At 40.3% G+C, this 27,162-nt stretch overlaps 2 protein-coding genes across 7 annotated transcripts in view; one reads left to right on the top strand and one right to left on the bottom strand.

Moving 5' to 3' along the window:
• The window catches only part of EFCAB5 (EF-hand calcium binding domain 5), a 171,519-nt gene extending 162,417 nt beyond the window's left edge, over positions 1 to 9,102 (bottom strand). For all 3 annotated transcript variants that reach the window (XM_055257462.2, XM_063628643.1, XM_055257458.2), the window contains exon 1: positions 9,001 to 9,102. The gene's annotated coding sequence lies outside the window, so the exon portion shown is untranslated. The remainder of the gene's footprint in view (positions 1 to 9,000) is intronic.
• The window catches only part of SSH2 (slingshot protein phosphatase 2), a 315,105-nt gene continuing 296,665 nt past the window's right edge, over positions 8,723 to 27,162 (top strand). The window contains exon 1 of one of the 4 annotated variants that reach the window (XM_055257473.2): positions 8,723 to 9,031. In XM_055257473.2, the coding sequence (XP_055113448.1) occupies positions 8,969 to 9,031 (63 nt within the window). In that variant the 5' untranslated portion in view covers positions 8,723 to 8,968. The remainder of the gene's footprint in view (positions 9,032 to 27,162) is intronic. The other 3 variants (XM_055257466.2, XM_055257465.2, XM_055257468.2) reach the window with 3 other exon arrangements.

Below are 27,162 nucleotides of genomic sequence, written 5' to 3' on the forward strand. Positions count from 1 at the left end.
AGGATTCACCATTCTAGATGTCATTAAGAACATTTGTGATTCATGGAAGGAAGTCAAAATATCAGCATTAACAGAGTTTGGAAGAAGTTGATTCCAACCCTCATGGATGACTTTGAGGGCCCCAGGACTTCAGTGGAGGAAGTAACTGCAGATGTAATGGAAATAGCAAGAGACCTAGAATTAGAAGTGAGGCCTGAAGATGTGACTGAATTGCTGCAATCTCATGATAAAACTTGAATGAATGAGGAGTGTCTTCTTATAGATGGGCAAAGAAAGCAGTTTCTTGAGGTGGAATCACTCCTGGTGAAGACACTGTGAACATCACTGAAATGACAACAAAGGATTTAGAATACTACATAAACTTAGTTGTTGAAGCAGTGGTAGGATATGACAGGACTGATTCTAATTTTGAAAGAAGTTGCACTGTGGGTAAAAAGTTATCAAACAGCATCGAACATTACAGAGAAATTATTCAAGACAGGAAGAGTCAATCAATGTGGCAAACTTGATTGTCTTAATTTAAGATATTTTCACAGCCACACTAGCCTTCAGCAACCACTACTCTGATCAGTTATCAGCTATCAACATCGAGGCAAGGTCCTCCATCAGCAAAAAGATTTTGAGTGGATAAAGGCTCATATGATTGTTAGCATTTTTTAGCAAAAATGTATTTTTAAATTAAGATATGTACATTTTTTAGACATAATGCTACTGCACACTTAATAGACTATAGTATAAATATAACTTTTATATATGCATTGGGAAACCAAAACTTCATGTGACCACTTTATTGTGATGTTCTCTTTATTGTAGTGGTCCGGAACCAAACCCAAAATATCTCCAAGGTCTGCCTGTATGAGGGCCAAAAATATAATTTTAGTCATCACAATGGAGAATTCCAACCTTTCACCCAGTTCCTTAATTGAAAGGTGGGTCCCTTTGAGAAAGAGCTCTGTAGCATTGCCACTAGTATATACTGAAAAATCTTCCTCTAAGTCTTTTCCACAGAGATTGATGGCCATTTCCTAAAATGGCTTTGTGTTAGGGAAAAGGAATATCCAGGTTTTTCAGAGATATCTAAACACTGATTCTAAACTGATGTTAATCCTGGGGATCCAAAACACCACTTCAGTCCATAAGGTTAAGTGGGGGTTTGCAGTGGCCAGATGGAGTCTTAACTCAAGTTTGAATCACAGTGGTTTAGTAGGGCTATAGAACCATCCTGTGGTGATTTCATCAGTCCCTGAATATATAATTAGAACAGAGATACTGGTAACTGGCAGGATCTCTATATCTGTTCTCTGACTCTGGAATAAGGACTATTACAGTAGGAAGGGCCAAGTAGAAGGCTTTGAAAACTTCCCCTCAAACCCCCTTCAAACACACCAGGACAGTAAACAAAAATATTGCTTCCTTGGGGTTGGGAGGATGGGGGATTACAGAGATTAGTGAAACCAGTAAAGATCCGAAAGAAGCAGGAGTGAGGCTGGGCACAGTGTCTCACGTCTGTAATCCTAGCACTTTGGGAGGCCAAGGCGGGTGGATCACCTGAGGTCAGGAGTTTGAGACCAGCCTGGTCAACATGGTGAAACCCCGTCTGTACTAAAAATCTGAAAATTAGCTGGGCGTGGTGGCACACGCCTGTAATCCCAGCTACTTGGGAGGCTGAGGTGGGAGAATCACTTGAAGCTGGGAGGCAGAGGTTGCAGTGAGCCAAGATCGCGCCACTGCACTCCAGCCTGGGCGACAGAAACTCTGTCTCAAAAAAAAAAAAAAATGAAGCAAGAGTGATGAAAGCTACCTCACACCAATTTAACTTGCCTGTTTGGCCTGTGAAAAAGAAGGTGGATGGATCTTGGAGAATGACTGTGGATTACTGTAAATTTTATCAGATTATGCCTCCACTTGCACCTCCTCTTCCATACGTAGTATCTTTATTGGAGCAAATAAACACAGCCCTTGGCACCTGGTATGTAGCTATTGTCCCATAAAATGCCTATTTCTCCATATAAATTGGCAAGAAACACCTGAAGCAGTTTGGTTTTACTTGACAGGGCCAACAATATCCCTTCACAGTCTTGCCTCAGGGCTACATCATTTCTCTAGCTCTCTGCCATAATATAGTCTACAGAGATATTGAGCATCTTGACTTCCCAGTCAGCATTACATTGATGAAAGTATGCTGATTGTATCTGAGGAGCAGGAAGTAGCAAGATCTTTAACTGTCTTTAAGAGATATATGCAAACCAGAGGATGGGAAATAAATTCCATTCTGGCATCAATTTCCATATCAATCAAGTGCCAGTTATTAAATTATTGTCTCATCTCCAAATTCACCCATTTTTACTCTTCTTTGTTGCTAAAGCTGAGACCCTGAAAATCACATTTCTTTGCCTTGCCAGCTGGCTTTGTTATACTATGCTAACTGGGGGCACCAGAGGGACATCCCACACCTGAAGGGAAGACAAGAGACTTGCTCCTTCTTGTCTATCCCGATTGCTTCTTTTTTTATTATTATTATACTTTAAGTTCTAGGGCACATGTGCACAACGTGCAGGTTTGTTACATATGTATACATGTGCCATGTTGGTGTGCTGCACCCATTAACTCATCATTTACATTAGGTATATCTCCTAATGCTATCCCTCCCCTCTCCCCCCACCCCACGACAGGCCCCAGTGTGTGATGTTCCCCTTCCTGTATCCAAGTGTTCTCATTGTTCAATTCCCACCTATGAGTGAGAACATGCAGTGTTTGGTTTTTTGTCCTTGCGATCGTTTGCTCAGAATGATGGTTTCCAGCTTCATCCATGTCCCTACAAAGGACATGAACTCATCCTTTTTTATGGCTGCATAGTATTCCATGGTGTATATGTGCCACATTTTCCCTGACTGCTTCTTGTGGCCTTTTGGTTCCTGTGTGCTTTACCTAGTAATGCTTCTTCATCCTGGTAGCAGTATTTCCTTTTTGTAGCAACAGCTGAATCCAGTTTGTAGTAGTTTTTCTATAGTTCTATAATTTTCATTACTCTAAGGCACCACCACCAGCCAGTCAGTGCTCCTGCTTCAGAAGTCTGTGTCCCAGAACCCTGGCTGCCATGAAGACCCTCCTCTAATCTCAGAGGCACTAACACCAGCTGAGCAGCACTTTCTCTTCAGAGACCTTAGTTTTAGCTCTGTGGGGCCAATCCTCTAAATTTCTAAATTTTTCCCTTTGCTTCGTTTCTTTTTGTTTTGTTTTGTTTTTTTTTTTTGTTTTCTAGCCCTTAAGGTGGGAGGAATTACTCACCATTGTGATACTTTAGATTTCTCTTTTTACTTTTTTAGTTATCTACTTAACAACTTTATATCTAGTTATTAATTCTTTGTTAAAATTTCTTGGCAAATAACTGGTAGAGTTTCTGTTTTTTTGAGACAAGGTCTTGCTCTGTTACCCAGGCTGGAGTATAATGGCACAGTAATGGCTCACTGCAACCTCAACCTCCTGGGCTCAAGCAATCCTCCCACCTCAGCCCCCTAAGTAGCTAGGACTGCAGGTGTGTACCACCACACCTGGCTAATTTTGGTATTTTTTGGAGAGATGAGGTCTTACTATGTTGCCTAGGCTGCTCTCAAATTCCTAGCCTTATGCACTCCTCCTGCCTCAGCCTCCCAAAGTACTGGAATTACAGGCATAAGGCACCACACCCCACCCAAGCTGGTCTTCTTTCTGTCTCCTGTCAGGACACAGTCAAATGAAGTTAGTAAAAGTTAAAGTTTTTATAAAACTTAAAAAAAACAACCAAGTGAAAACAACACAACTCAATAATACTGCAGTTACTCTCAGCTCTTATATATCTGTGCTATGTTAATTTATACTTATAATTATGCCCAAGTTGTTTCAAATATAAGGGATTGGATTATCAAGGATAGGACCATGATTTCTTGTGTCTTTTTTTGACTCACTTTTTTTTTTTTTGCTCTCTCTTAAGCTTAGCTATATAAGCCATAATCTTTTAAGTGAAATACTTCATTTGGTATGCAATGAATGAGTTATAGATATATTGCAAGATAGGGATCTATTCAGTCTGAGGAATTACTTAAAAGAACTGGAGTGGTTGATAAATCTAGGTAATTCACTCCTGGCAAGAAGCAGTGTGATCTAGAGATTCTCAGCAGCCCCCCAAAATCAGGGTGTGAATACCCACCCTAGTATGCCCATGGTTCCACTGGTGGACAGCACAGTGAAGTTCTTGCCAAGCAAAGCCAAGAAGTATTCTACCACCAAGTCATCACTTTCACAAGACAATTGTAGTACACATTGCTGCCTATCATAAACACTGAGCTTTGGAGGATGCTCCAGGTACCAAAAGAGCAGGACTTACAGCCTCAGATAAGGCCAGGAAACGCAGGGAGGCCTGCTAGGTACTCCTGATGAACTCAGCTCACAATCTCTCTTTTTATATATATATATAGCATTCTTCCTTTTGTTTATACCTGATGTGCCCTTTTAATTATGTTCAAGTTAGATGCAGAATTATTGAACTAATAACACAATCATACTCTGCAAATTAGACCTTTATCAATATTTTGCAATAGATGCTTGACATGAAAAGTGTTTGGGTAGATGGGGAAATTCCCATTGGCAAATGTAATGAGGAAATACCCTGTTGTAATGTGGATATATTATCAATTATAATTTATACTTTTAAATTTTGAATTGTTGTGAAAATTGTTTAGAAGTTTTTTTATCACCTACTTGAATAAACTAAGTTCTCATCAATAATGACTACCAAGAATTTGAAGAGATCACTGTTAAACTGTCTCGTTCAAGAACTGCATGCAGTCATTTCAATCATAAAATCCTGTATAAAAAATGTTAGGTTTATAGAAGCAATCTCAGGTTTTTCATTAAATTTTTAGACAACTTTGTTTGGAAATGTATACAAATTCAATATTTAGTGTCATCCTTAATATGTTTATTTTTCTCATTAAAAGTAATATAAAGAAAACAATTTTTTTCACCAAGCCCCATGTAATTAGTTGCCTCCAATTCCCCTTTAATTTATCCCAGTGTGCTGCACAAATATTATTTCTATGGATGTCATGATGTGGAAAAAAAAGGTAGAGAACCACCCCTTTAACATTTAGATCAGGATTCTTCACCTTGGTTCCTTGATAGGTTTTAGTAGGTATGAGAAATATGCAAGTACATTTTTCTGGAGAGAAGGTCAATAGTTTTCATCAGGTTCTCAAAGCTTAAGAACCAGTTAACCTCAGAGATTTCAAGCTCCCCTATAATTTCACCCTGGAAGAAATATTGATACAAGTTAAGGGTTAAATGGACTCCAGTGGTACAACCAGGCCTCCAGCATCATAGGTGGGAAGAGTGAAAGTGCTATAAATAGAACTAGGAGGACTTTTGTCTCTTTGGCTCCCTCTTTTGGGAATCCTGCTCTTGGCCTCTCTCTCCTCAAATTCAGCTAGAATAGTAAGAGGATCCTAGGACCTTCACTCTATTAGAAAATATCTCCTCTCTCAGTTCACCAGAAGACCTAGCAGGAACCAGGGTGGAGACTAGGGAAATTAGGTATAAATGGGGCACAGAGCGTAGATTTCATCAAATGCTTACTGTGGTCCAGCTCTGTTCACAAAGTGACTGTATTGGGATCTGCAGACAAAGCCTGAAAGCCAATATCATAAAGAGCACATTTGTCCAGACCTTCTCTCCTTTGTTTCTATAGAACTTTGTACGTATATAGACTTCTCTTATATTTCTATATACCTCCTTTCACACCTAGCAGAGGTGACAGAAGCCATAGTACCACTAAACTATGCTCTAATTATTTGTTGATGTGTTTTCCCCTATTAATTGGCTTTGAGCCCCTAAGAGGTAGATAAACATTTGTCTTGTTCTTAAAGCAGTGTCTAGTATATGATACACATTCAATAAATATTTTCTCAATTATTAGTAAATAAATTAATGAACATGCACCAATAAGTTCCAAATCTTACTTTCCTTAAAAGGTATATACCAGGAAGAGATATTTCCCCTGAAAATTAATAAATTAACTTCCTGATACAAACAATGTGAATTTTGGCATCTCATAATTCACTTTTGATCAGGATTTTATCACCTTAGATATGTGGAACAAAAATGTTCCACACTTACCTACAGATGAAACATGTCTTGACCACTAATCTACTTCTACTATTACAAAAAACAATGATGGCCTGGTGCGGGGGCTCACACCTGTCATCACAGCACTTTGTGAGGCCAAGGCAGGTGGATCATATGAGGTCAGGAGTTTGAGACCAGCCTGGCCAACATGGTGAAACCCCCGTCTCTACTAAAAAGACATAAAATTAGCTGGGCGTGGTGGCACATGCCTGTACTCCCAGCTACTCAGGAGGGTGAGACAGGAGAATAGCTTGAACCCGGGAGGTGGAGGTTGCAGTGAGCTGAGATCGTGCCATTGCACTCCAGCCTGGGCAACAAGAGCAAAAACTCCGTGTCAAAAAAAAAAAAAAAAAAAAAAAAAAAAAGCCGGGCACAGTGGCTCACATCTGTAATCCTAGAATTTTGGGAGGCCAAGGTGGGCAGGTCACTTGAGGACAGGAGTTCGAGACCAGCCTGGCCAATACGGTGAAACCCCGTCTCTACTAAAAATACAAAAATTAGCCGGGTGTGGTGGCAGGCCCCTGTAATCCCAGCTACTCGGGAGGCTGAGGCAGGAGAATTGCTTGAACCCGGGAGGCGGAGGTTGCAGTGAGCCAAGATTGCACCACTGCACTCCAGCCTGGGCAGCAAAGGGAGACTCCGTCTCAAAAAAAAAAAAAGTTATCTTAATTGCATAGAGGGTTTTACAGTTTATTCTGCATTTTACTATACATTATCTCAAGAATCCTGTCAGTTAGGGTTCCATTGTAGAGATAAAGGAATTGAAGCTCAAAAAGTTCAAGCCATAATAAGGTTTTAGAGCTGGAACTGGAAACCAGGTCTTCTGATTCCTATGGCAGTGCTCTTTCTCACTGCAAGGTTAATGGACTTAAGCCTTTCATCTTCCAAAAGAATTTCTGAAGAGTATGTTACCATGAAAAAGTAGATCATCATTGTTGCCCTCCCTGAGTCAGAGAATCAACATACAAGTACCAAGACCCACAGATTTGAATATTACTTTTTCTAGAATGATACTTTGGTTCATAAAGCACATATATTTCATTTATTTGAGTTCATTCAGCTTCTAGCTATGTGTATTTCTTGGCTATGTATCTAGTTTCCTCTTTGGTCTCCCATGCATTGGTTCAAAGTTCTTACTTCTGAACCTTGCCTTCTCTTTTCCTGTTTACTACGGAGCTCTGGGAAAAACACAGTCAGATTGTTTAATCTGTGAACCATACATCTTTGTTTAATTTTGTCTCACAGGCACTCCTGATCACCACCAGGGGGCAAAAGCCTACCAGCTGGCTTCTGCACTACACTCTACATAGGACTGTACAGTACAGGGACCCTCAGTGTCTGATTCTTGATGGAACCTCCCTGCTAATTATTTCAACCACAGGGCCCCAGGGAGAGAACAAAGGCTCAGCACAGAGGACTCTTGTGGCGTTTAACCGTACAGCAGCCAGAAAGAGCTCATGACAGCCCTGTCAGTTTAAAAGAAGCAATGAGATCCAAGAGTGTTTGAGTGACAAACAGGAGGGGGTGGGTTTTAATAACTGCAAACTCCCGAGTGTGTGTGTTTTCTACAGCTTTGATATGTACGGTGGTATTTACCAGCTCATCCACTCAAGCTGAGCAATAGCCTTGTCAACTCTCTTTCTTTGTGTAAATAATCAGTGATATTTGCATTGTGCAGTTTTTTTTCCTTTTTAATCTTGATTTTCCATTACATTGTTTGCTTATGTTCTGCAGACAATTTATCCCTGAGAAAACCATTCCCTTAAAATATCTTTTAATCTACATTTTTACATAGGTCTATGAAAGAATGACATTTAGAGACGAAGGAGAAGAAAGCTTAACGAGCAAATCCTGTTTAATTAAAAGAATGTCTTCACAGCAGGAGGCAAGTGAGAGGTCAATAGCAGGCTGGACCCTCACAACACAGCAAGCCCGGCTTCCTCGGACTCCCGGGCGCGCTCAGCTTCTCTTCTCCTCAGGAATAATGAATAAGTCTTTAGACAGGCAATAGATGAAGCATGAGGGTACCACAAACCTTTCCAGGGTATCAAACGGAAAATGGTTTTCTTTCCAGAAGTCTCATCATAAAACATGGACGGAAGGGTGGGAAAGTCGAGAAAAAGCCCCCGAGAGCCGGGGTGAAGGGAGTAAACTGGTCTAGCCCAGTCGTGTCTGCGCCAAGTGAGAGGGTTTGAAACTCCGCGGAGCCCTTTCCCAATAGAAAACGTGTTTGCTTCAGGATTTTCATCTCAGCTGCTTTTTTTTAAGGTTGGTTAAGCTGTGCGCCGCCCCACCTCATAAAATGGTTGTCTCTCAGGAGTGAAGACTCCAGCGGCCCCCCGCCCTGGGACCCCTCACCCGGCTGGCTCCCTTCGGCCCCTTTCCCCACTCCACTCCACAGCACCCAGCGCTGGCAAACCGCGCGATTCCAGCGCGAAGGAGGAAACCCAGGAGGGTGCGGCGGCCCGAGGCGCACGCACTCGGCCGGCTTCCGGCAACTCAAGGGTTACGACCAGGCGGCGGCGCGCGCCAAGGGGAGAGGCGGTAGCTGACAGGTGGCGCCTGCGCACTGGGAGCGCTCATTGTGCCCCGCAGCTGCCTAACCGCCCGCCCGCCGCCCGTTCGGCGCGTCAGTCGGCGAGAGTCTGGTGGTGGGTGCGGAGTCTGCGGCCGTTCCCGCGGCCTCCTCCTCCTCCCCGTTCCCTTCACCCCCACCCCGCACCCCTTTCCCCATCCCGGCTCCGTCACCCTCCCGCCCCCCACACTCAGGACAAGAATGCCCTGCCCGGAACAACCCAGCAGCGCCTAGATGGCTTTGGTCACGGTCCAGCGGTCACCTACCCCCAGCACCACCTCCAGCCCCTGCGCCTCGGTGAGTCCTTCCTGGCGGCCGCTCCTCTTGCTTCTGTCACTGCGGCTCCGCTTTGCCTCAGCGGGTCCCGCCGAAGGCCACTGCGCACGCGCCGCGCCGCTTCCCAGGCCTTGGCACTCGGCTGCCGCGAACCCCCCACACCCCCATCTTAAAGACTAGCAGCAGGAACTACAAGACGTTGATTTTTGCCCCCATCATCCTGAGCACCTAGCTCCTCACAATCCTCGCCCTGAAATCCCCTGTGGAATGCCTCCCTATGGCTTGAGCACTTCCTTTTGGTAATGAGTCATTCTTGCTTTTCACCCTCCCCCTTCTTTTACCTTCTGTTGCTCTGCTGCAGGGAGGGGACCGTGAGCCTCCTGCGTTGCCCCTTACCCACACCCACATCTCTTACCCACACCATTTCATAGACCTGTTCAGTATTTGCACACTGCACACCCTTCTTTGGACTCGCCAGGGTGTGTACCTTCCCCTAGTCACTTGCTGGCTTTCTTTTGCTCTGTACTGTTCAGGCTTTGGTGCCCAACGGTAGTTATTCCTTGGTTTCTCCCGCCTGCCCCCCACCCCAAAGGGTGGCAATGATCAATGTTTCCTGGACCTCTTACCTTTCCTTTATGAGGTCCCGAAGCATCTGGTGCTGCTTGGTGATCAGTGCCAAATTATTTCCGTCTTACAGATATTTATGCCTTACACTCATTGCTCATGATCATTCTTGTTCTAAGGTCGTGTTTGTATGGCTCGTTACCTCAGATGCCTATGCCAATGAAGCGTGCTCTCAGAAGGAAAATACCCAGTAACCAGCCTTTCCCCGCTAGGCCCGTCTTTGCCTTCTCTCCTCGCCCCACCCCCATTCTTTTACACTCCATTCTCTTGGCCTCCGTTTTTGAAAATATTTGTTTTTAAAAACAATATATTGCACCAGTGGGGCAAATGGGCTTTAAAAAACAAACATCCAGATGTTTTAGAGAGAAATAGACTGAATGAAAATGCGAGCAACTGGGAAAACCACCTTGAACTTCCTACAGAACTATAACTTTAAAAACGGTGTTGGTGGATTTAGTAGTATCAGGTTGCAAAAAAGATATTTAATAAACACTGTACCACTTTCCACTGTAAAAAAATCAATCAGGTTACTCTCAATATTTGTATGTTAACTGAGGTGTGAGCTTTGATATCCTGAAATTTGCTGGCTTGTCATTTCAGTATAATTTCCTGAATTTCAAAGTTTTGTTGTGTATGGTTGTGGGTTCTTCTTTTCTGAGCTTTAATTGCATTTTGTGTGATCAAATTGACAACTATATCTTAATAAGTGATTTTATTTCAAAGGTTAACATATCTTGTGTTGTTTCAGAGAGCAGAACTGGTATTCTTGGTTCAGGGAGGCAGATTTCCAGTGATTGTAAGGAAGAATTTGTAACAGTGGATTGCACTGCCTTGCAAAATAGTGAGGGCACATTGCTGGAAATATTCAAGCAAAGGCTGGAGAACATTTTGCCTGGGAGGTGGTATAAAGAATTCCTGCAGTGGGGGACTTATAAGACTATTTCTAATCTAAGATTTTGTGATTTGAGAATACTTATACTTCAAAGCTGGTAAAACATTTTAGGGTCATCTGAAGACAAGTATCATAGGAATAAAACTTTAATATAATTTATTCTTATGTGTAGTACTTTATGCTAGTTTTTGGAAAGTCATTAACATACCATCAAACCTTCTTAATTCACTCCACTAGTAAACTCTTTGGTTTGTGGTTACTAGGCCTGATTTTGAAGAAATCGATTGAAAGTTAGTAGAGTCATGCAAATAAACTAGAAATCAGTACTATAGTAACATTTATTTTCCTTGGGCATTGTTGAAAATAGTTTATGCTATGATAATATATGTATATCAAGTTGTCATCATACTAATTTACTTGAAGTGAATGATTAGTATACAGTAAGACCGTGTACATTTGATATGACTTCATTAGCCAAAACTTGAGTTACTTTAGAATCTTGAGGTATGTTAATAGTCACTTTTGACATAGGTAATTAAATTGATCATGTAATAAGCTCAGTTGTTGAGCAAAATCACTAATATTTCTATATCTACTAGCCTGGTTATTTCAGTTGTTTATACTTGGCCCTATATGTAAAGGAATCCTAAGGCTGGTGTAACAATCAACATCATTAGCATAAGTGATAAGCCAGCTTCCTTTCCCTTTAAATTGTCTTCCTATTGGACTTTACCCAGAATTGTGTTCAGCTGAGTTGTTTCGAGGTCCTTGTACTCTAGCATTTGGCTGCTGTCTGACCTCCATATATTTTGCTGTTCTATCTCTTGCTATATGAATAGGTTGGGTTGTTTGTTTTAAAATACAGAGCAAGAAAAACCTAGAGGACCATGAAAGAAGAGATTTAATTCTGTGAGGCTGGAAATTTACATTTTTTAATTAATCACTTTAAGTACTCTGTTAATACTTTTGCACTATAGGATGCAGGGCATTTTAATACTGCCAACTCTTTAGTGTTGTTTCATTAGGCATTAAACAATATGCTAGGTGTGAGTGACCATTGTCACTACTATACTAAGATGTATAAGAAATTGACCTGTTCATCAGGATCTTGCAATCTAGGGGGCTGGGGCATTGGAGGAAGAACAAACATGAGGTAAGAGGGAAAAGAAGAAGGAGGGGAATGATACTGTAGGTACGTGAAGAGTTTGTGATGGCCATAAGTATTGTCTGAATTCAGATTAAGATAAGTTCACTAATGGCAATGTTAATAATAACAGTATAACAATATCTAACATTTCTTGGGTCCTCATCTATGCCAGGCATCCTGTTAAGTGCTTTACATGAATTAATTCATTTACTTTACACAATATGCCTTAGGGAAGTTGCTCTTATCCCCATCTTAAAGATGAAGCTGAGGCAGAGTTATTAAGGAATATGCGCAGTGTCACTCAGCCAGTAAGTGACTGGAGTTATAATTCAAACCCAGATGTGTCTAACTTTAGAATCTGCCATCTTTTCCTTCTTGGTGATCAAAAAGTATGCCTAGTAGGTGGCTCTCGAACTAGTTCTTGAAGGATGGATTGAATTTCTATAGGCCAAGAGACAAGCTGTGAAGAAGAGAGTATTGCAAGTGAAGAGAAATTGTGTACACCAAAACTTAGAGGCAGAAGAGTACAGGGCATATCTGAAGGAATTAAATAGACCAGTTTGAGGAAGGATTTGTATGGGAGTAGTAAGAGATAAAGGCGAGGAGGCAGCTAGGGCTGCACAGGGACTACTGAGCTTGGGAGTTTGCAGTCTGAACTTGATGGAGAAGGTAATGGAGAGTCTGCTGAGGTTTCGAGTAGATATGATCACAGTGGTATTTTAAGATTTTTTTTTTTTTTTTGAGACAGGGTCTCACTCTGCCATTCAGGCTGGAGTGCAGCAGCACAATCTCGGCTCACTGCGACCTCCACCTCTTGGGCTCAAGCGATCCTCACACCTCAGCTTCCCCAGTAGCTGGGACTACAGGCACACATCATCACACCTGGCTAATTTTTGTATTTTTTTTTTTTTTGTAGAGATGAGGTTTCGCCATGTTGCCCTGGCTGGTCTCGAACTCCTGGGCTCAAGCCATCTGCCCACCTTGGCCTCTCAAAGTGCTGGGATTACAGGCATGAGCCACCACACCCGGCCTATTTTAAGAAAATTGATCTAGTAGATATGAGCCAGAGGGCTTTGAGAACGAGAGAGAGGCCATGAGTGGAGCCAGTGAGAGGCTGCCCAGGTGTGAAGTAATAAATGCCCAAACTGGGATTTTGATGTGGTAAAGGAAAGAAAGAGACAGATGTGAGGGGTTGTGGAAAATACTTGGGAACTGATTAGATTTGTGGGGAGGGATCAGAGATGCCAACTCTTAGGATAGATACTGTTCTAACTAGATAATAGATGTTTCCTGATTATTAGAGGGCAATATAAGAATCATCTCTGTCTCTTTCGATTCTTTCTGGTATAAATTTTCTTTTTTTAAACTTTTATTTTAAAAAATGTATTAATTTTTAATGGACAAAACATAATATACAACATGATGCTTTGATATATGTGTACATTATGGAATAATTAAGTCAGGCTAATTAACTTGTATCACTTCACCTAGTTAGCTTTTTTTGTGGTGAAAACATTTAAAATGTACTCACAGCAATTTTCTTTCTTTCTTTTTTTTTTTTTTTTTAGATGGGGTCTCACTGTAGCGCAGGCTGGAGTGCAGGGGCACAATCATAGGTTACTGCAGCCTCAAGTTCCTGGGCTCAAGTGATGCTCCTACCTCAGCCCCCTGAGTATCTGGGACTGCCCAGCTAATTTTAATTTTTTTTCTTTGTAGAGATGGGGACTTGCTTGGGGTCTTGCTGCCCAGGCTGGTCTTGAACTCCTGGCCTCAAGGGATCCTCCTGTTTCAGCCTCCTAAAGAATTGGGATTATAGGCATGAGCCACTGTGACCGGCTACAATTTTCAAGTCTACAATATATTATTATTGACTATAGAAACCATATTGTACAATAGCTCTTCATAACTTCTCCTGTCTAATGGAAACTTTGTACCCTTTGACCATCATCTCCTCCCCATTCTCCCACCAATCCCCAATCTGGTGTGAATTTTCTGAATTGATACCTATATTGATCCAGGGTTAAATAAACACAGTACAATGCTATAATAATATTTTAGTTTTCTGTAGTGCCCTATACTTTTCAGAGTGGTTTTTGGTGTGTGTGTGTTTGTGATCTAATTTAATTCTCAAGCAGCCCCAAAAGTTATGCAGGACAGGTACCACAGTTTAAAGACTTGGCTGAAAGTGACAAAACTTGTGGGTGTAATAACTGCATAGAAGTAAGTTCCTTGGCTCCTGGTTTATATCTCTTTCCATGATGTGATAAGAGAAACAGCATATGCGGTTTCTGTTCCTGAGACTTGACTGCCAGTTCAGTAAAGGTGCAAGATATGAGGCACAATCAAGAACTCACACTCTCTTTGGAGATCATTTATATTGCAACCTTGACTACCTAGAACAGAATCATCTAAGTTTGTGCAAATCATTTTAGGTGATAGCTTTGTTTGAAGCCTATTAACTCTTACTTCATACATAAATCTTATAAATTTGGATATTAAGTTTCCTTATTCTTAGATTACCAAAAGCAACATAAGAATGGAAAATTACAGGTGCTGCTAAAGGCAGGTTCCCTGTAGTGCTGGGAAAGGATAGCTGTTGGTTTTGCCACAAGCGAAAAAGAAAAAAAAAAAAACCCACAAGTAGCTGGCATAATAAAAAAATTGAGCAATTCGTGCCTAAGTAATATAGGGACAGATAGCCCTCTAGGACCCAGTAGTTCCTGAGAGCTACTATTATATGTTCCTAATGATGATTCTGAATCATCATAAGAAGGCTTACTCTTGTTTTAAATCTTGATTTAAGAAATCAGGATTGAGTGTGGTATATTTTTAGATAGATGTCCATCTAAGTTTCACCAAAGTTTTGACATTTAAGGTGCACATTCTAATTAATGGGTAAATCAATTTACATATACATCTTATTTCTTGATGCTGAATAAATATTATTAAGTTATATGTACATATGGATTAAATATGGCACACCTCTCTCCCTAGCTTGAGAAAATAAAGCCAAGGCAGATATGAAATTGATTTCTATTAAGTATAAACACAAGTGATGCTTTTCCTTATTTAGGCACCAGTGACAGAGAAAAAAAAAGTGATGCCTTTGAATTTTTTGAAGACAGCTTTAGAAATTTTTGTAAACTCTAGAAATGACTATTGTAGGAAATCCAGAAATACAGACAAGTACAGAAAAGATAAAAAAAGACATGTGCCATTTATTTTATAAAGCTGAAGTGCTGCTGTATATATAATTTTATATCTTTGTTTTTTTAGAAGTTTGGTGTCTGTCACAGATGTATTGCCATATCATTTAAATGACCGCATTCAGTAGTTTTTGTTTGTTTGTTTTGGTTTGGTTTTTTGAGACAGAGTCTCAGTCTGTTGCCCAGACTGAAGTGTAGTGGCATGATCTCAGCTCACTGCAACCTCCCCCTCCTGGGTTCAAGCGATTCTCCCTTCTCAGCCTCCCAAGTAGCTGGGACTACAGACGTGCACCACCACGCCTGGCTGAAGTTACAGGCTTACAGGTGTGAGCCACCACACCCGGCTCCATTCAGTAGTTTTAACTCATTCTAACTATTCCATTCCATTATTGGTTGGCATTCAGTTTTTTTCCAACCCCCCTGCCCCCGGATTTTTTTTTTTTTTTTTTTTGAGGCAGGGTCTCACTCTGTTGCCCAGGCTGGAGAGTAGTGGTGCAATCACAGCTCACTAAAGCCTTGACCTCCTGGGCTCAAGTGATCCTTCCATCTCAGCCCCACCAAAAAGCTGGGACCATAGATATGTACCACCATGCCCAGCTAAATATTTTATATTTTGGAGCTATGGGGTCTCATCCTGTTTCCCAGGCTGGTCTTGAACCCCTGGGCTCAAGCAATCCTCTCACGACAGCCTCCCAAAATGCTGGGATTACAGATGTGAGTCACCACACCCAGCCCTTTTTTTTCTATTATAAATTACATTACAATGAACATCATTGGCTATAAATATTTGACTCCGTTTGGAACATTTATTAAGATTTCAGGAAATTCAATTACTAGATTATAGGGTATAAACAATTTTAAGGCCAGGCACGGTGGCTCACACCTGTAATCCCAGCACTTTGGGAGGCCAAGGTGGGCGGATCACAAGGTCAGGAGTTTGAGACCAGCCTGGCCAACATGGTGAAACCCTGTCTCTACTAAAAATACAAAAAATTAGCTGGGTGTGGCGGTACATGCCTGTCGTTCCAGCTACTTGGGAGGCTGAGGCAGGAGAATTGCTTGAACCCAGGAGGCAGAGGTTGCGGTGAGCCAAGATTGTGCCACTGCACACCAGCCTGGGTAACAGAGCGAGACTCCGTCAAAAAAAAAACAATTTTTTTAAAGACTTCTGTTATATATTTATACTTTCTAGAAAAGTTATTCCAATTAATGTTTATTCCAGCTAGCATAGTATAAGAATGCTCATTTTTCCTAACCTTATTTACACTGAATATTCTCATTTCATTTTCATTTTTGAATTGGTGTCTTGTTATTTCCCAGGCTAGTCTTGAACTCCTGGGCTCAAGCAATCCTCCCACTTCAGCCTTCTGAGTAGCTGGGATTATAAACACACACCCAAGTGTCCAGCCTCATTTCATTTTTATTTTAATCACTACTAATTTTTTAGGATAAAGGGTAGTACCTAGTTGGTTTGATTTGTATTTTATTGTTAGGTCACGTATTTTTCAAATGCTTATTAGGCATTTACATTAAAGTTTTTGAAAAGATATATTTTTTGAGGTGTAATCTACAAACTCTGAAATGTACCTGTTTTAATAAGTGTACAATCCAATTATTTTTAGTTAACTTACAGAGTTGTGCAACACTTCAATCGTATTTCCTTTTTATGAGCTATTCTTTTCAGTTTGTGTACCCTCGATGTATTACAAATATTAACGATTATATTTGTTACAAACTATTTGCTTTTTAATTCAGTTTGTATTATTCTTAGAATAAAGTCTATAATTCAAATTGCTAGTGAGACCTTAAATGATCCAGCCTTGCTTACCTCTTCAGCCCTGTCTCTTCCCAAGTCCCTGCCTTGCACACTGCTCACTGTTAAGCTGACATGCCCATGCTCCCTTTGGTCTTTAGGCTTTTGCACACGCTGTTTCCTTTACCTGGAACACTTTTCCTTCATCTCTCTACCTATTTCCTACTCATCCTTCAGGTCTCAGCTTAAATGTCACTTCTTCTGGGAAGCTTCCCTGACTCCACCCCCTCAGACCATGGTAGGTGCTCCTTCTACGCACAGCATAGCACCCTATACTTACCCATGGTGGCTCTTATCTTTCTACTGTACTTGTTTTATTACTTATCTCCCCCACTAACCTATAAGTCAGGGACTGCGTCATTTGCATATTTTTGTATTATCAGAGCTCAAAAGTATTTGACGCATGGGGGCAGGGCGCGGTGGCTCACGCCTGTAATCCCAGCACTTTGGGAGGTTGAGGCAGGCAGATCACTTGAGGTCAGGAGTTTGAGACCAGCCTACTAAATATACAAAAATTAGCCAGATGTGGTGGCGGGTGCCTGTAATCCCAGCTACTCCTACTGAGGCAGGAGAATTGCTTGAACCCGGGAGGCGGAGGTTGCAGTGAGTCAAGACCTCGCCATAGCACTCCAGCCTGGGCAACAAGAGTGAAACTCCCTCTTAAAAAAAAAAAAAAAGTATTTGACACATGGATCAATGGATGATCAATAGATATAGTCATATTTAGCAATCTTTTCTATTTTGAGTTCTTCTACTGTTTTTAAGCATAGACAGATATCTTGAGAAGCCCAAAGGATATGATCACTTTTAAGACTTTTGATACAAGTTGCCAAATTATCCAGCAGAAAGGCTGAATCAATCTTTGTTTATAAGCATTGTATAAAAATGTTTCAGTGTACTCTCACAGCCTTAAGTAGCATCATCATCATAGGGATATTTATTGAACGCTTACTGTATACTAGACACTGTGTGGAGTATCTTATGTGCATCATGTTGCTTAATTTTCACATCACTCCTGTGGGGTAAGCATTATTATTCTCTTGATTTTACCAAGAAAATACAGACTCAGATAAGTGAAATGAATTGTCCAGGATTATAGGCCTGGTGTCTGACCTCACAACCCCTTCTCTTAATCACTAGTATTTTATTGTTGTTTTAATTTACATTTTTAAAAATTAGAGGCTAAACATTTTTTCAAATATTTGGTATTATATGTTTTATTATATATTCCTTGTTTTGTAAATCGTTCATGTTCTTTGCCCAGCTTTCTTCATGGCTATTTATTGTTTTCATATTGATGTGTAAGTATTCTTTATATACTAAGAATATTAACCTTTTTCTCTTATGTTGCAAATTTTCCTCTGGTTTTTCATTTGCCATTTTGTTTTGTTTATTTTATTTCATTTGTTTGTATATACAGACATTTACAAAATTTTAATGCCATCAATCCAGTCTTGTGTGTGAGTTTTTAAAATTATTTTTCTTAGTTCACTTTTCCATCAGTAAGGATAGAAATATTCTACTTATTGAAAAAATTTAGACCTATATGTTTTAAAGCTATTTATAGTATTATTTTTATATCTTTTAATTGTCTGAAATTAATTTTACTACATGATGTGAAGTAAGGATTATGTTTATTTTGTTCCAAATAGCAGCTTTTCTTAGTTCATTATATGAAACAGTCACTCCTTTTTTCCAATGGTGTGTAACTCCTCCTTGGGAAGTACTAAATTCCCAAATTCTTAATTCAGGTATAAGGTGTTCCATTGAAGTTCCATTGCAAGTCTCATAGGAATTTAGTTAGTTTAGCATATATTGCTTAGTATTTATTAAATTGCATGCATAGAAAATAAACTTTAAACTAGCTTACATTTTGAATTTTCACTCAAGTACCTGGGAAGCCCAGAGAAAGAGAAGGCCTTTGGTCCTCAAAAGGTATCTTCAGGTTTCTCATCTTTCTATCTGGCTTTAAGTGAGAGGGAGCAGTTTCTAGATTATGCTCATGCTGAAAAAGACACTGTGCAGCACTGCCTTCCTAGGTAGCACCATTAAATATCACTCCTGGTGGCTGGGCACGGTGGCTCACGCCTGTAATCCCAGCACTTTGGGAGGCTGAGGTGGGCAGATAAGGTCGGCAGTTCAAGACCAGCCTGACCAACGTGGAGAAACCCCGTCTCTACTAACAATACAAAATTAGCTGAGTGTGGTGGCGCATGCCTGTGATCCCAGCTACTCGGGAGGCTGAGGCAGAATGGTTTGAACCTGGGAGGCGGAGGTTGCGGTGAGCTGAGATCATGCCATTGCACTCCAGCCTGGGCAATGAGAGGGAAACTCCATCTCAAAAAAATAAAAAAATCACTCCTGGTTTCAGCAGCTTAAGATTTACTGTTTTTCCGTTAATGCCTGCTGTAGTGTTGTCTGCAGCAGTGCCTAGCCTTTTGAAGCTATTCACATGTCCATGTTTTATGTTTATTTGTTAATCCATTAAAAAAACAAAAACACCTAGCTGTAGTTTTTCCATTCAGTAAACCTAGTAGTAGGGAAAGTATTTCCAATTAAAAAAAAAAAAAAGTGTAATTCTTGATGAGCCCCTTTACTCAACCTGAAATATGCCAGAGGCTGGATGTACATGAGTAAAGAATCTTGTTAATCAGAAGTATTTAGTGAGTGCTATTTTGTGCAGGTGATCTCATACATTCCCTTCCTTTGTTTCTCAGCACTGAGTTCTCTTCAGATACCTTTATAAACTGCCCTGCATTTTCTTGCCCATCTGAGCAGCAAAGCTACTGATCACAGTGCCCCTCATTTTCCTGTCAAGGTAAAGCCTGGTGAGGTACTCGTGGCTCTGAAATGTAATGAAAGGTCCCATGGTTCCCTAGACTTCCTGAAAGATAGAGGGAAGTACTTCATTTATTGAGTGGGAAAGGATGTGCTTAGAAACAGATGGGGAGAGATAATACTCTGTTCCAGCTTAGTTTTTATGTAACTGTTTGATATAATTTTCTGAAAAACTTATTTAGTACCTTTTTTGTGTCTGAGACATATTTATTTACTTACTCATTTATACCACTGCTGGTGATCCAGCAGCCAGTTAGTCTCTAACCTCAGGAAGCTTACAGTAGAAGTAGAAAGATTGATATTAAATAGGTCAGTAGATTACAGTGTAGTTTTCACAAATACATAAGCCTTGAGAAAGAGGAAGAAGGCCAGCAAGGACTTATAACTTGAGCCTTGAAGAGTGAGTGGGAATTGGTCAGCAAACAGAGGGTTAGGGTGAGTGGCAGGAGGGAAAGCAGCATTCTTTTTTTTTTTTTTTTTTTAATTTGAGATGGTCTCGTTCTGTCGCTCAGGCTGGAGTGCAGTGGCGCGATCTTGGCTCACTGCAACCTCTGCCTCCCGGGTTCAAGCGATTCTTCTGCCTCAGCCTCCCGAGTAGCTGGGATTACAGGCACAGGCCACCACACCTGGCTAATTTTTGTATTTTTAGTAGAGATAGGGTTTCGCCATGTTGGCCAAGCTGGTCTTGAACTCCTGACCTCAAGTGATCCGCCTGCCTCAGCCTCCCGAAGTGTTGGGATTACAGGCGTGAGCCATGGTGCCCGGTCAAAAGAAACATTATTAAGCAAGAACTTAAGGCACAGGGCTACAAATAGCATGATATATGCTGGGAACCACAGGCAGTACAGTGCTGATGCCATGTAAAGTGCAGAAAATAAGGCTGGAGAAGTAAAGATAATTTCTTCTGAATTTTAACATCTGCACCCTTATTTTTACCTTAAATACAGTTGGCTTTTCTTTAAAGTGACTGTGCAAATTTGTGATTGTAGACACTGGGTTCAGCACTAAATAGGCATCACAATAACCATTGGAAGTAGTACTATTATTGTTCTCACTTTACAGATGAAGAAACTGAGTCTCAGGGAGGTGTCTAGACTCCCCCAGCTAGAAATGGCAGAGCTGGGATTTGAACTTCGTCAGAGTCAGAAAGCAACTACTAAATTCCACCCTCCTGCCCTTGGGTGTTACCTTCTCAGTGTCAATCAAAGTACTGTTTGATTGATTGATTATTTGAGACAGGATCTCCATCTGTCACCCAGCCTGGAATGCAGTGGTACAAACACAGCTCACTCTAGCCTCAACCTCCTGGGCTCAAGTGGGATTCTTCTGCCTCAGCTTCCTATGTACCTGGGATCACAGATGCTCACACCACCATGCCCAGCTAATTTTTTTTATTTTTTGTAGAGACGGGGATCTCACTTTGTTGCCTAGGCTGGTCTCAAACTCATGGGCTCAAGCAGTCCTCCCACCTCAGCCTCCCAAAGTGCCGGGATTACAGGCATGAGCCATGTGCACCTGGCCTGATTTAGTCTATTTTTAAATTTCATTTATTTATTTATGTTTGAGATGGAATCTTGCTCTGTCGCCCAGGCCGGAGTGCAGTGGCGCAATCTCAGCTCACTGCAACCTCTGCTTCCTGAGTGCAAGGGATTCTTCTGCCTCAGCCTCCCGAGTAGCTGGGATTACAGGCACCCGCCACCACGCCTTGCTAATTTTTTGTATTTTTCAGTAGAGATGGGGTTTCACCATGTTAGCCAGGATGGGATTTATTCTATTTTTTAATCATTTAGTTTTACATTTGCCCTGCCATAGTTTGAATCATTGCAATTTGTGTCATTTTGCTACTCCTGCCTTAGTACTTGATATGAAGGCAGTTCAGCAGAAGTTTGTTGAGAGGCTTCTCAAACACTGAGGGATGATATAAGGCATTACCTTTGCCTTCAAATTTACAAGACTGGTGGGGAAGTCAGCTATAAACTAAGCATGTATAATTGCCTCGTATGGTGAGCAGTAGGAAAGGCACAAACCAAATGTGTACATGTGAAGAAGACATCAGTTCCAAAGGGTAGATAATGGTCAGGGAATTTGGAAAAAACTAAATTGGAAAAGATGGAGGAGCAAAATATCTTTGCAGTTAGCAAAATGAGATAAATTTTTTCCATCTAGATATTAATTCCTTTCAGTTTCATTTATAATTAGAAGCCAGTTTTTTTTTTTCTACTGAATGATTATTGTAAGATACTGTTATCTAAGACATGGCAGCCAGATTTGAAACTTCTGTGTTTGGAAAGTGTGTGTTTGTGGGTATTACTTTGCCCCTCGCCTATTCTTTGCTCTCCCACCTCTGTACTTTTCCTCACTTAAAGAAAAAGGAAAAAACCTGACAAACTTTTTTTTTTTACTGCTACGGACAGATCAGGAAATGTAAGAAATTATATTTATTGAAGTTAAAGAAGACACCTCCATGCAGCTTGCTGATTGGAGCAGTGATTCTTCTATTGTTGCATCAGACACAAATAGAAACAGTAGGAATTTGAGATAGCCCTTTCTTCATAATTACAATATTTAGCACGTCTCAGGCAAGTATTAGGGTAAACCACGTGTTAGCATCTTGTAATACATTATCTTAATCTATTAAGGAAGCTCATTGATTCTTTGGGGTTTGATAAAGTGATTGTGATTTAGAATAAAAATGTTACCTGCCAGTTATCCTAACATAAGCCTTATGAGGGTGGAGAAGCCCTAAAAGTATTTTTATTTCTCTCCTTAGGCCTTCAAAAATACCTGTAACATTACCTGGGCATGGTGGTGCACGCCTGTTATCCCAGCTACTCCAGAGGCTGAGGCATGAGTATCACTTGAGCCTGGGAGGCCAAGGTTGCAGTGAGTCACGCCACTGCACTCCAGCCTGGGTGACAGGGCAAGACTCTGTCTCAAAAAAAAAAAAAGAAAGAAAAAAAAAATCTTTAACAACATGATGCAGTGGCAGTGTAGGGTCTGGAAAACTGTCTGCTTAAATCTGAATCCTGACTTTATAATTTACTAGACTTAGACAAGTCACTTAACTGCTCTATGCTTTGGTTTGCCCACCTGTAAAATAGGGGCAATATGGTACTTCTTTCACAAAAATATTGTTAGTGTTAAGCCAGGGAGTGCATTAGCACCATGCCTGGCACCAAATAAACATGTATTCACAAAGTATTAGTCATTTTTGTAATGATAGTGATTTAGGGTTGCTATTTGGTTATTAAGCAATTTTTTCATTATAATAAATTTGGTGGGGAAGTTTTTTTTTATGACAATGTAATTCACATGGATAGCCTATTTCAGAGTTTAATTTCTCTTTATCGCTTTTAAAATTTTTGTTATTTCATGAGGACACAGAAAAGGGAACATCACACACTGGGGCCTGTTGTGGGGTGGGGAGATGGGGGAGGGATAGCGTTAGGAGATACCTAATGTAAATGACGAGTTAATGGGTGCAGCACACCAACATGGCACATGTATACATGTGTAACAAACCTGCACATTGTGCACATGTACCCTAGAACTTAAAGTATAATAAAAATATATTTATATAAAATTTTTTAAAAAATAAATTTTTGTTATTTCATAATGGCTTCTATTTTTTTAATTAGAGAATCTTCGTTTTAGTTGCCAATTTCCACAGCAAAGTCTTTTGTGTTTGATTTTGTGATGACCCTGGAGCACCATACAGAATGATTAATCCAACTGTAATCTTTAAAATTCTTCTTCCCTTGAAAGTTTATCAATTTAATAGGCTATGCTTAGCAGCATATTAATCTGTTGAATGTTTTTCAATATAGTAGGACAGATTGTTGCAAGTGGTCACTTTGTATAGTCAAATCATAGAATGAATGTGTTGGTATTTTTAGTGATTGAGACTATAAATCATGTGGCAAAATAGAAATTGCCAGATATTTTTTTAAAATATGGAGATCCAAAGACACTGAGTGTATTCATGGGTTTAAATATATCTTTGTAAAGGGAAACAATAGGTGAGAAGAATGATCTGTCTAATCCAGCTATTACGAGCAGTTGGCAGTTGAAATTGAATGCTGCTCTTAGATGCATTTCCAAAGCAACTGAATGTGCTTTTTCTATAAGTGTCTGAAGCAACAATAGGAGAACATGTGAATGAACTCACATATGATATAACAAGAGGTCTTTGGTTCAGGCTTTGTTGGCTTTTAGATTACAGTTTTTATTGAATCCTATCAAAAAACAGAAACAATCTATTTCTTCTTTGAGTACTGAAAAAAATGATACTGAGTTTTCTGTGAACATAATATGCTGATTTGTCTTCTTGACCTGTCTATACAAACTGAAACTTTCACAACTCAGCATTTTTATGCTGATTCCGTGGTTTTCCATTAAATTTTAAAGGAAACTGTATTGACTGTAAAGGAAGTTTGGTTAGGTAAAACAGATGATTTGTAACTGTTTATGGTTGCATAAGCTTTGGATTCTGGAGTTAAAAATCCAGCTCCAACACTTACTAGGTGTCTGACTTTGTACAAATTAACTTTTCTAAGCCTCAGTTTCTTTATCTGTAAAGTACAGATAATTCTAATACATATCTTATAGGATTATTGTTGGCTTTCATGAAAGAACTAGATGAATGCTTAGCACAATGTCTGATACCATTGCATAATGAGTGTTCAGTGACTGCTAGTGATTGCTAATGTTAAGTAGATTTAATTTTTTGCTTTCTGCACAATATTATATACGGTACCTAATTTTTAAAAAATTATGATAACTGTGCTTCCAATGCATATTTATTATAGGTGATATATTTTGGTCTTTATGGAATTGTGTCAAATACATATTTCTCTCGTGTTATTTTATGAGAAGTTGTATACAGTACACCTTGGATTGAAATTGGCATGACCATCTTGGTAATGGTAATGAAGTCGTGTAATGAAGTATATTTGAAGATAGAACTGTTTGTTGTTATCTACAGCTACCATTAAAGCTATTAAAATTCTTTTTAGATAGAGATGCAATGAACTTTTACATTGGACATTTGCATCCTCATTTAATGCTCACTGGGCACAGTTGAGTGATTTTTAAAATAATTGGCTCATCATTTAAATTATAAATGTTTGTCTGAAGAACTGACAAGAAATACTCTTTGGGGTTTTTTGTTTGTTTTTTGTTTTTTTCAGACAGGGTCTCTCTCTGTCACCCAGGCTGGAGTGCAGTGGTATGATCATAGCTCGCGTCAACCCCCTGGGCTCAAGCCATCCTACCACCTCAGCCTGCCAAATAGCTGGGACTACAGGTGCGTACCACCACACCTGGCTACTTTTTTTATTTTTTGTAGAGATGTGGTCTCGCTGTGTTGCCCAGGTTGGTCTCAAACTCCTGGCTTAAGCAATTATCCTGCCTTGTACTCCCAAAGTGTTGGGATTACAGGTGTGAGCCACCACACCTGGCCAGAAATAGTCTTTTGGCAGTTGAGATAGGTGTGTCATTTCTTGAAACTGCTTGTAGTGAAAGTCTGTATTGTTTATCCTAAATGACAGTCTCCTTGAAATGTCTCAAAAACATCACCTCAACTGTGACTTGTAAGGTCTGCCTCGTATATAAGATATACACTTTTAAGATAGCTTTGGATACAAGAATCCTAAACCCTTCACTAGGACTGTGCAATGGTGGTACCAGCTTACTTTGCTACCGTGACTACCAAATGACAACCTTATTTTCTTGCTTGGGGGATTTTAGATGCTGTGGTTTTATATTGCCTTGCCACTTCTATGTAAGAAATATAGGAAGCTGGCCGGGAGCAGTAGCTCACGCCTGTAATTCTAGCACTTTGGGAGGCTGAGGCGGGCGGATCACCTGAGGTCGGGAGTTCAAGACCAGCCTGACCAACATGGAGAAACCCTGTCTCTACTAAAAATACAAAATTAGGCCAGCGTGGTGGTGCTTGCCTGTAATCCCAGCTACTCAGGAGCCTGAGGCAGGAGAATCACTTGAACCCAGGAGGCAGAGGTTGCGGTGAGCCAAGATTGCGCCATTGTACTCCAGCCTGGGCAACAGGAGTGAAACTCCATCTCAAAAAAAAAAAAAAAAAAAAGAAAGGAAATATAGGAAGCTTCGTGGACTCATGATTATTATTGGAATCTTGGGATTTATTCATAAATATTGCTTCCTAGGGGTTCACAGAATTTCATAACTGGAAAATTGACTACTTTAATTGCCCATTTTACTGTTAAATAATTGCCAGAGTTTGGTTCCAAGAATAAAGGTCAGAACAGCTTATCTCTTGGGCAGTTTCAGGAGAGCTTTTGCTAGTGTAAAAGCCGTTTACCACATCTTTAGTAGAAATTGGTTATATATATATATATATATATATATATATATATATATATTTTTTTTTTTTTTTTTTTTTTTTTTTTTTTGAGACAGAGTCTTGCTCTGTCACCCAGGCTGGAGTGCAGTGGCGTGATCTTGGCTCACTGCAACCTCCACCTCCCAGGTTCAAGCGACTGTCGTGCCTCAGCCTCCCAAGTGGCTGGGATTACAGATGTGCATCACCACACCCGGCTAATTTTTGTGTTTTTAGTAGAGATGGATTTTCATCATGTTGGCCAGGCTGGTCTCGAACTCCCGACCTTAGGTGATCTGTCTGTCTCAGCCTCCCAAAGTGCTGGGATTACAGGCGTGAGCCACTGTGTCTGGCTGGAGATTTCTTTTTAATGCTAGGTGTTCAGATGGCCACTTGGATTCTAGACCAGACTTAGATTGAGATACAGGAAGTTGTACATTTAAGTGTGGCTATAAGATTTGGTAGATGACATACATTAGTGAAGCTGGCCAAATAGGATCTGTGGTAAGTAGGACACTATGAGCTCTATCTTCAGAGGCTGCCAGTGTGACTCTGTATAGACCCAGTATTGCCAGAAAAGTCTTATACCTCGAGAAACATTAGTATTTAGCAGATTATATGAAATCTTTTGATTTTTTTTGGTGGGAGGGGTGGACTTTAGAGACAGGATCTCACTCTGTCTCCCAGGCTGGGGTGTAGTGGCAAGATCGTAGCTCTCTACAGCCTTGAACTCCTGGGCTCAAGCAATCTGCCCACCTCAGCCTCCTGAGTAGTTAGGACTATAGGTGTATACCATCATACCCAGCTATTTTTTCTTAGTTTTTGTAGAGATGAGGTCTCACTATATTGTCCAGGCTGGTCTCAAACTCCTGGCTTCAAGCAATTCTCCCACTTCAGGCTCTCAAAGTGCTGGAATTACAGGTGTGAGCCACTCTTGCCTGTCTGAAATCCTCTGATTTTTAAATGTTGGCAACTGAATTGGCTGGAAATTATTTTGACTGTAAGTAACAGAAGACCAAATTTAAACAGTAGGAATATTTATGGTTTATCTAACAATAAATTTGAAGATACATATAGTCTAGGACTAACTTAGCAGCTCAGCAATACCATAAAGATCTAAGTTGTTTATATCTTTCTGTTTTGCCATTAATAGTGTACTTGATTCCCATCTTTATGCTTTTTTCTACATAAAAGATGGCTATGGTAGCTCTGGCAGTATATCCATATTTGTTGCAGAAAGGGGTAAAAGGTACAGTGCCAGCAGTGACTGTACCATT

The sequence above is a fragment of the Symphalangus syndactylus genome, chromosome 20 (genome assembly GCF_028878055.3).
Source record: "Symphalangus syndactylus isolate Jambi chromosome 20, NHGRI_mSymSyn1-v2.1_pri, whole genome shotgun sequence".
Taxonomy (NCBI): domain Eukaryota; kingdom Metazoa; phylum Chordata; class Mammalia; order Primates; family Hylobatidae; genus Symphalangus; species Symphalangus syndactylus.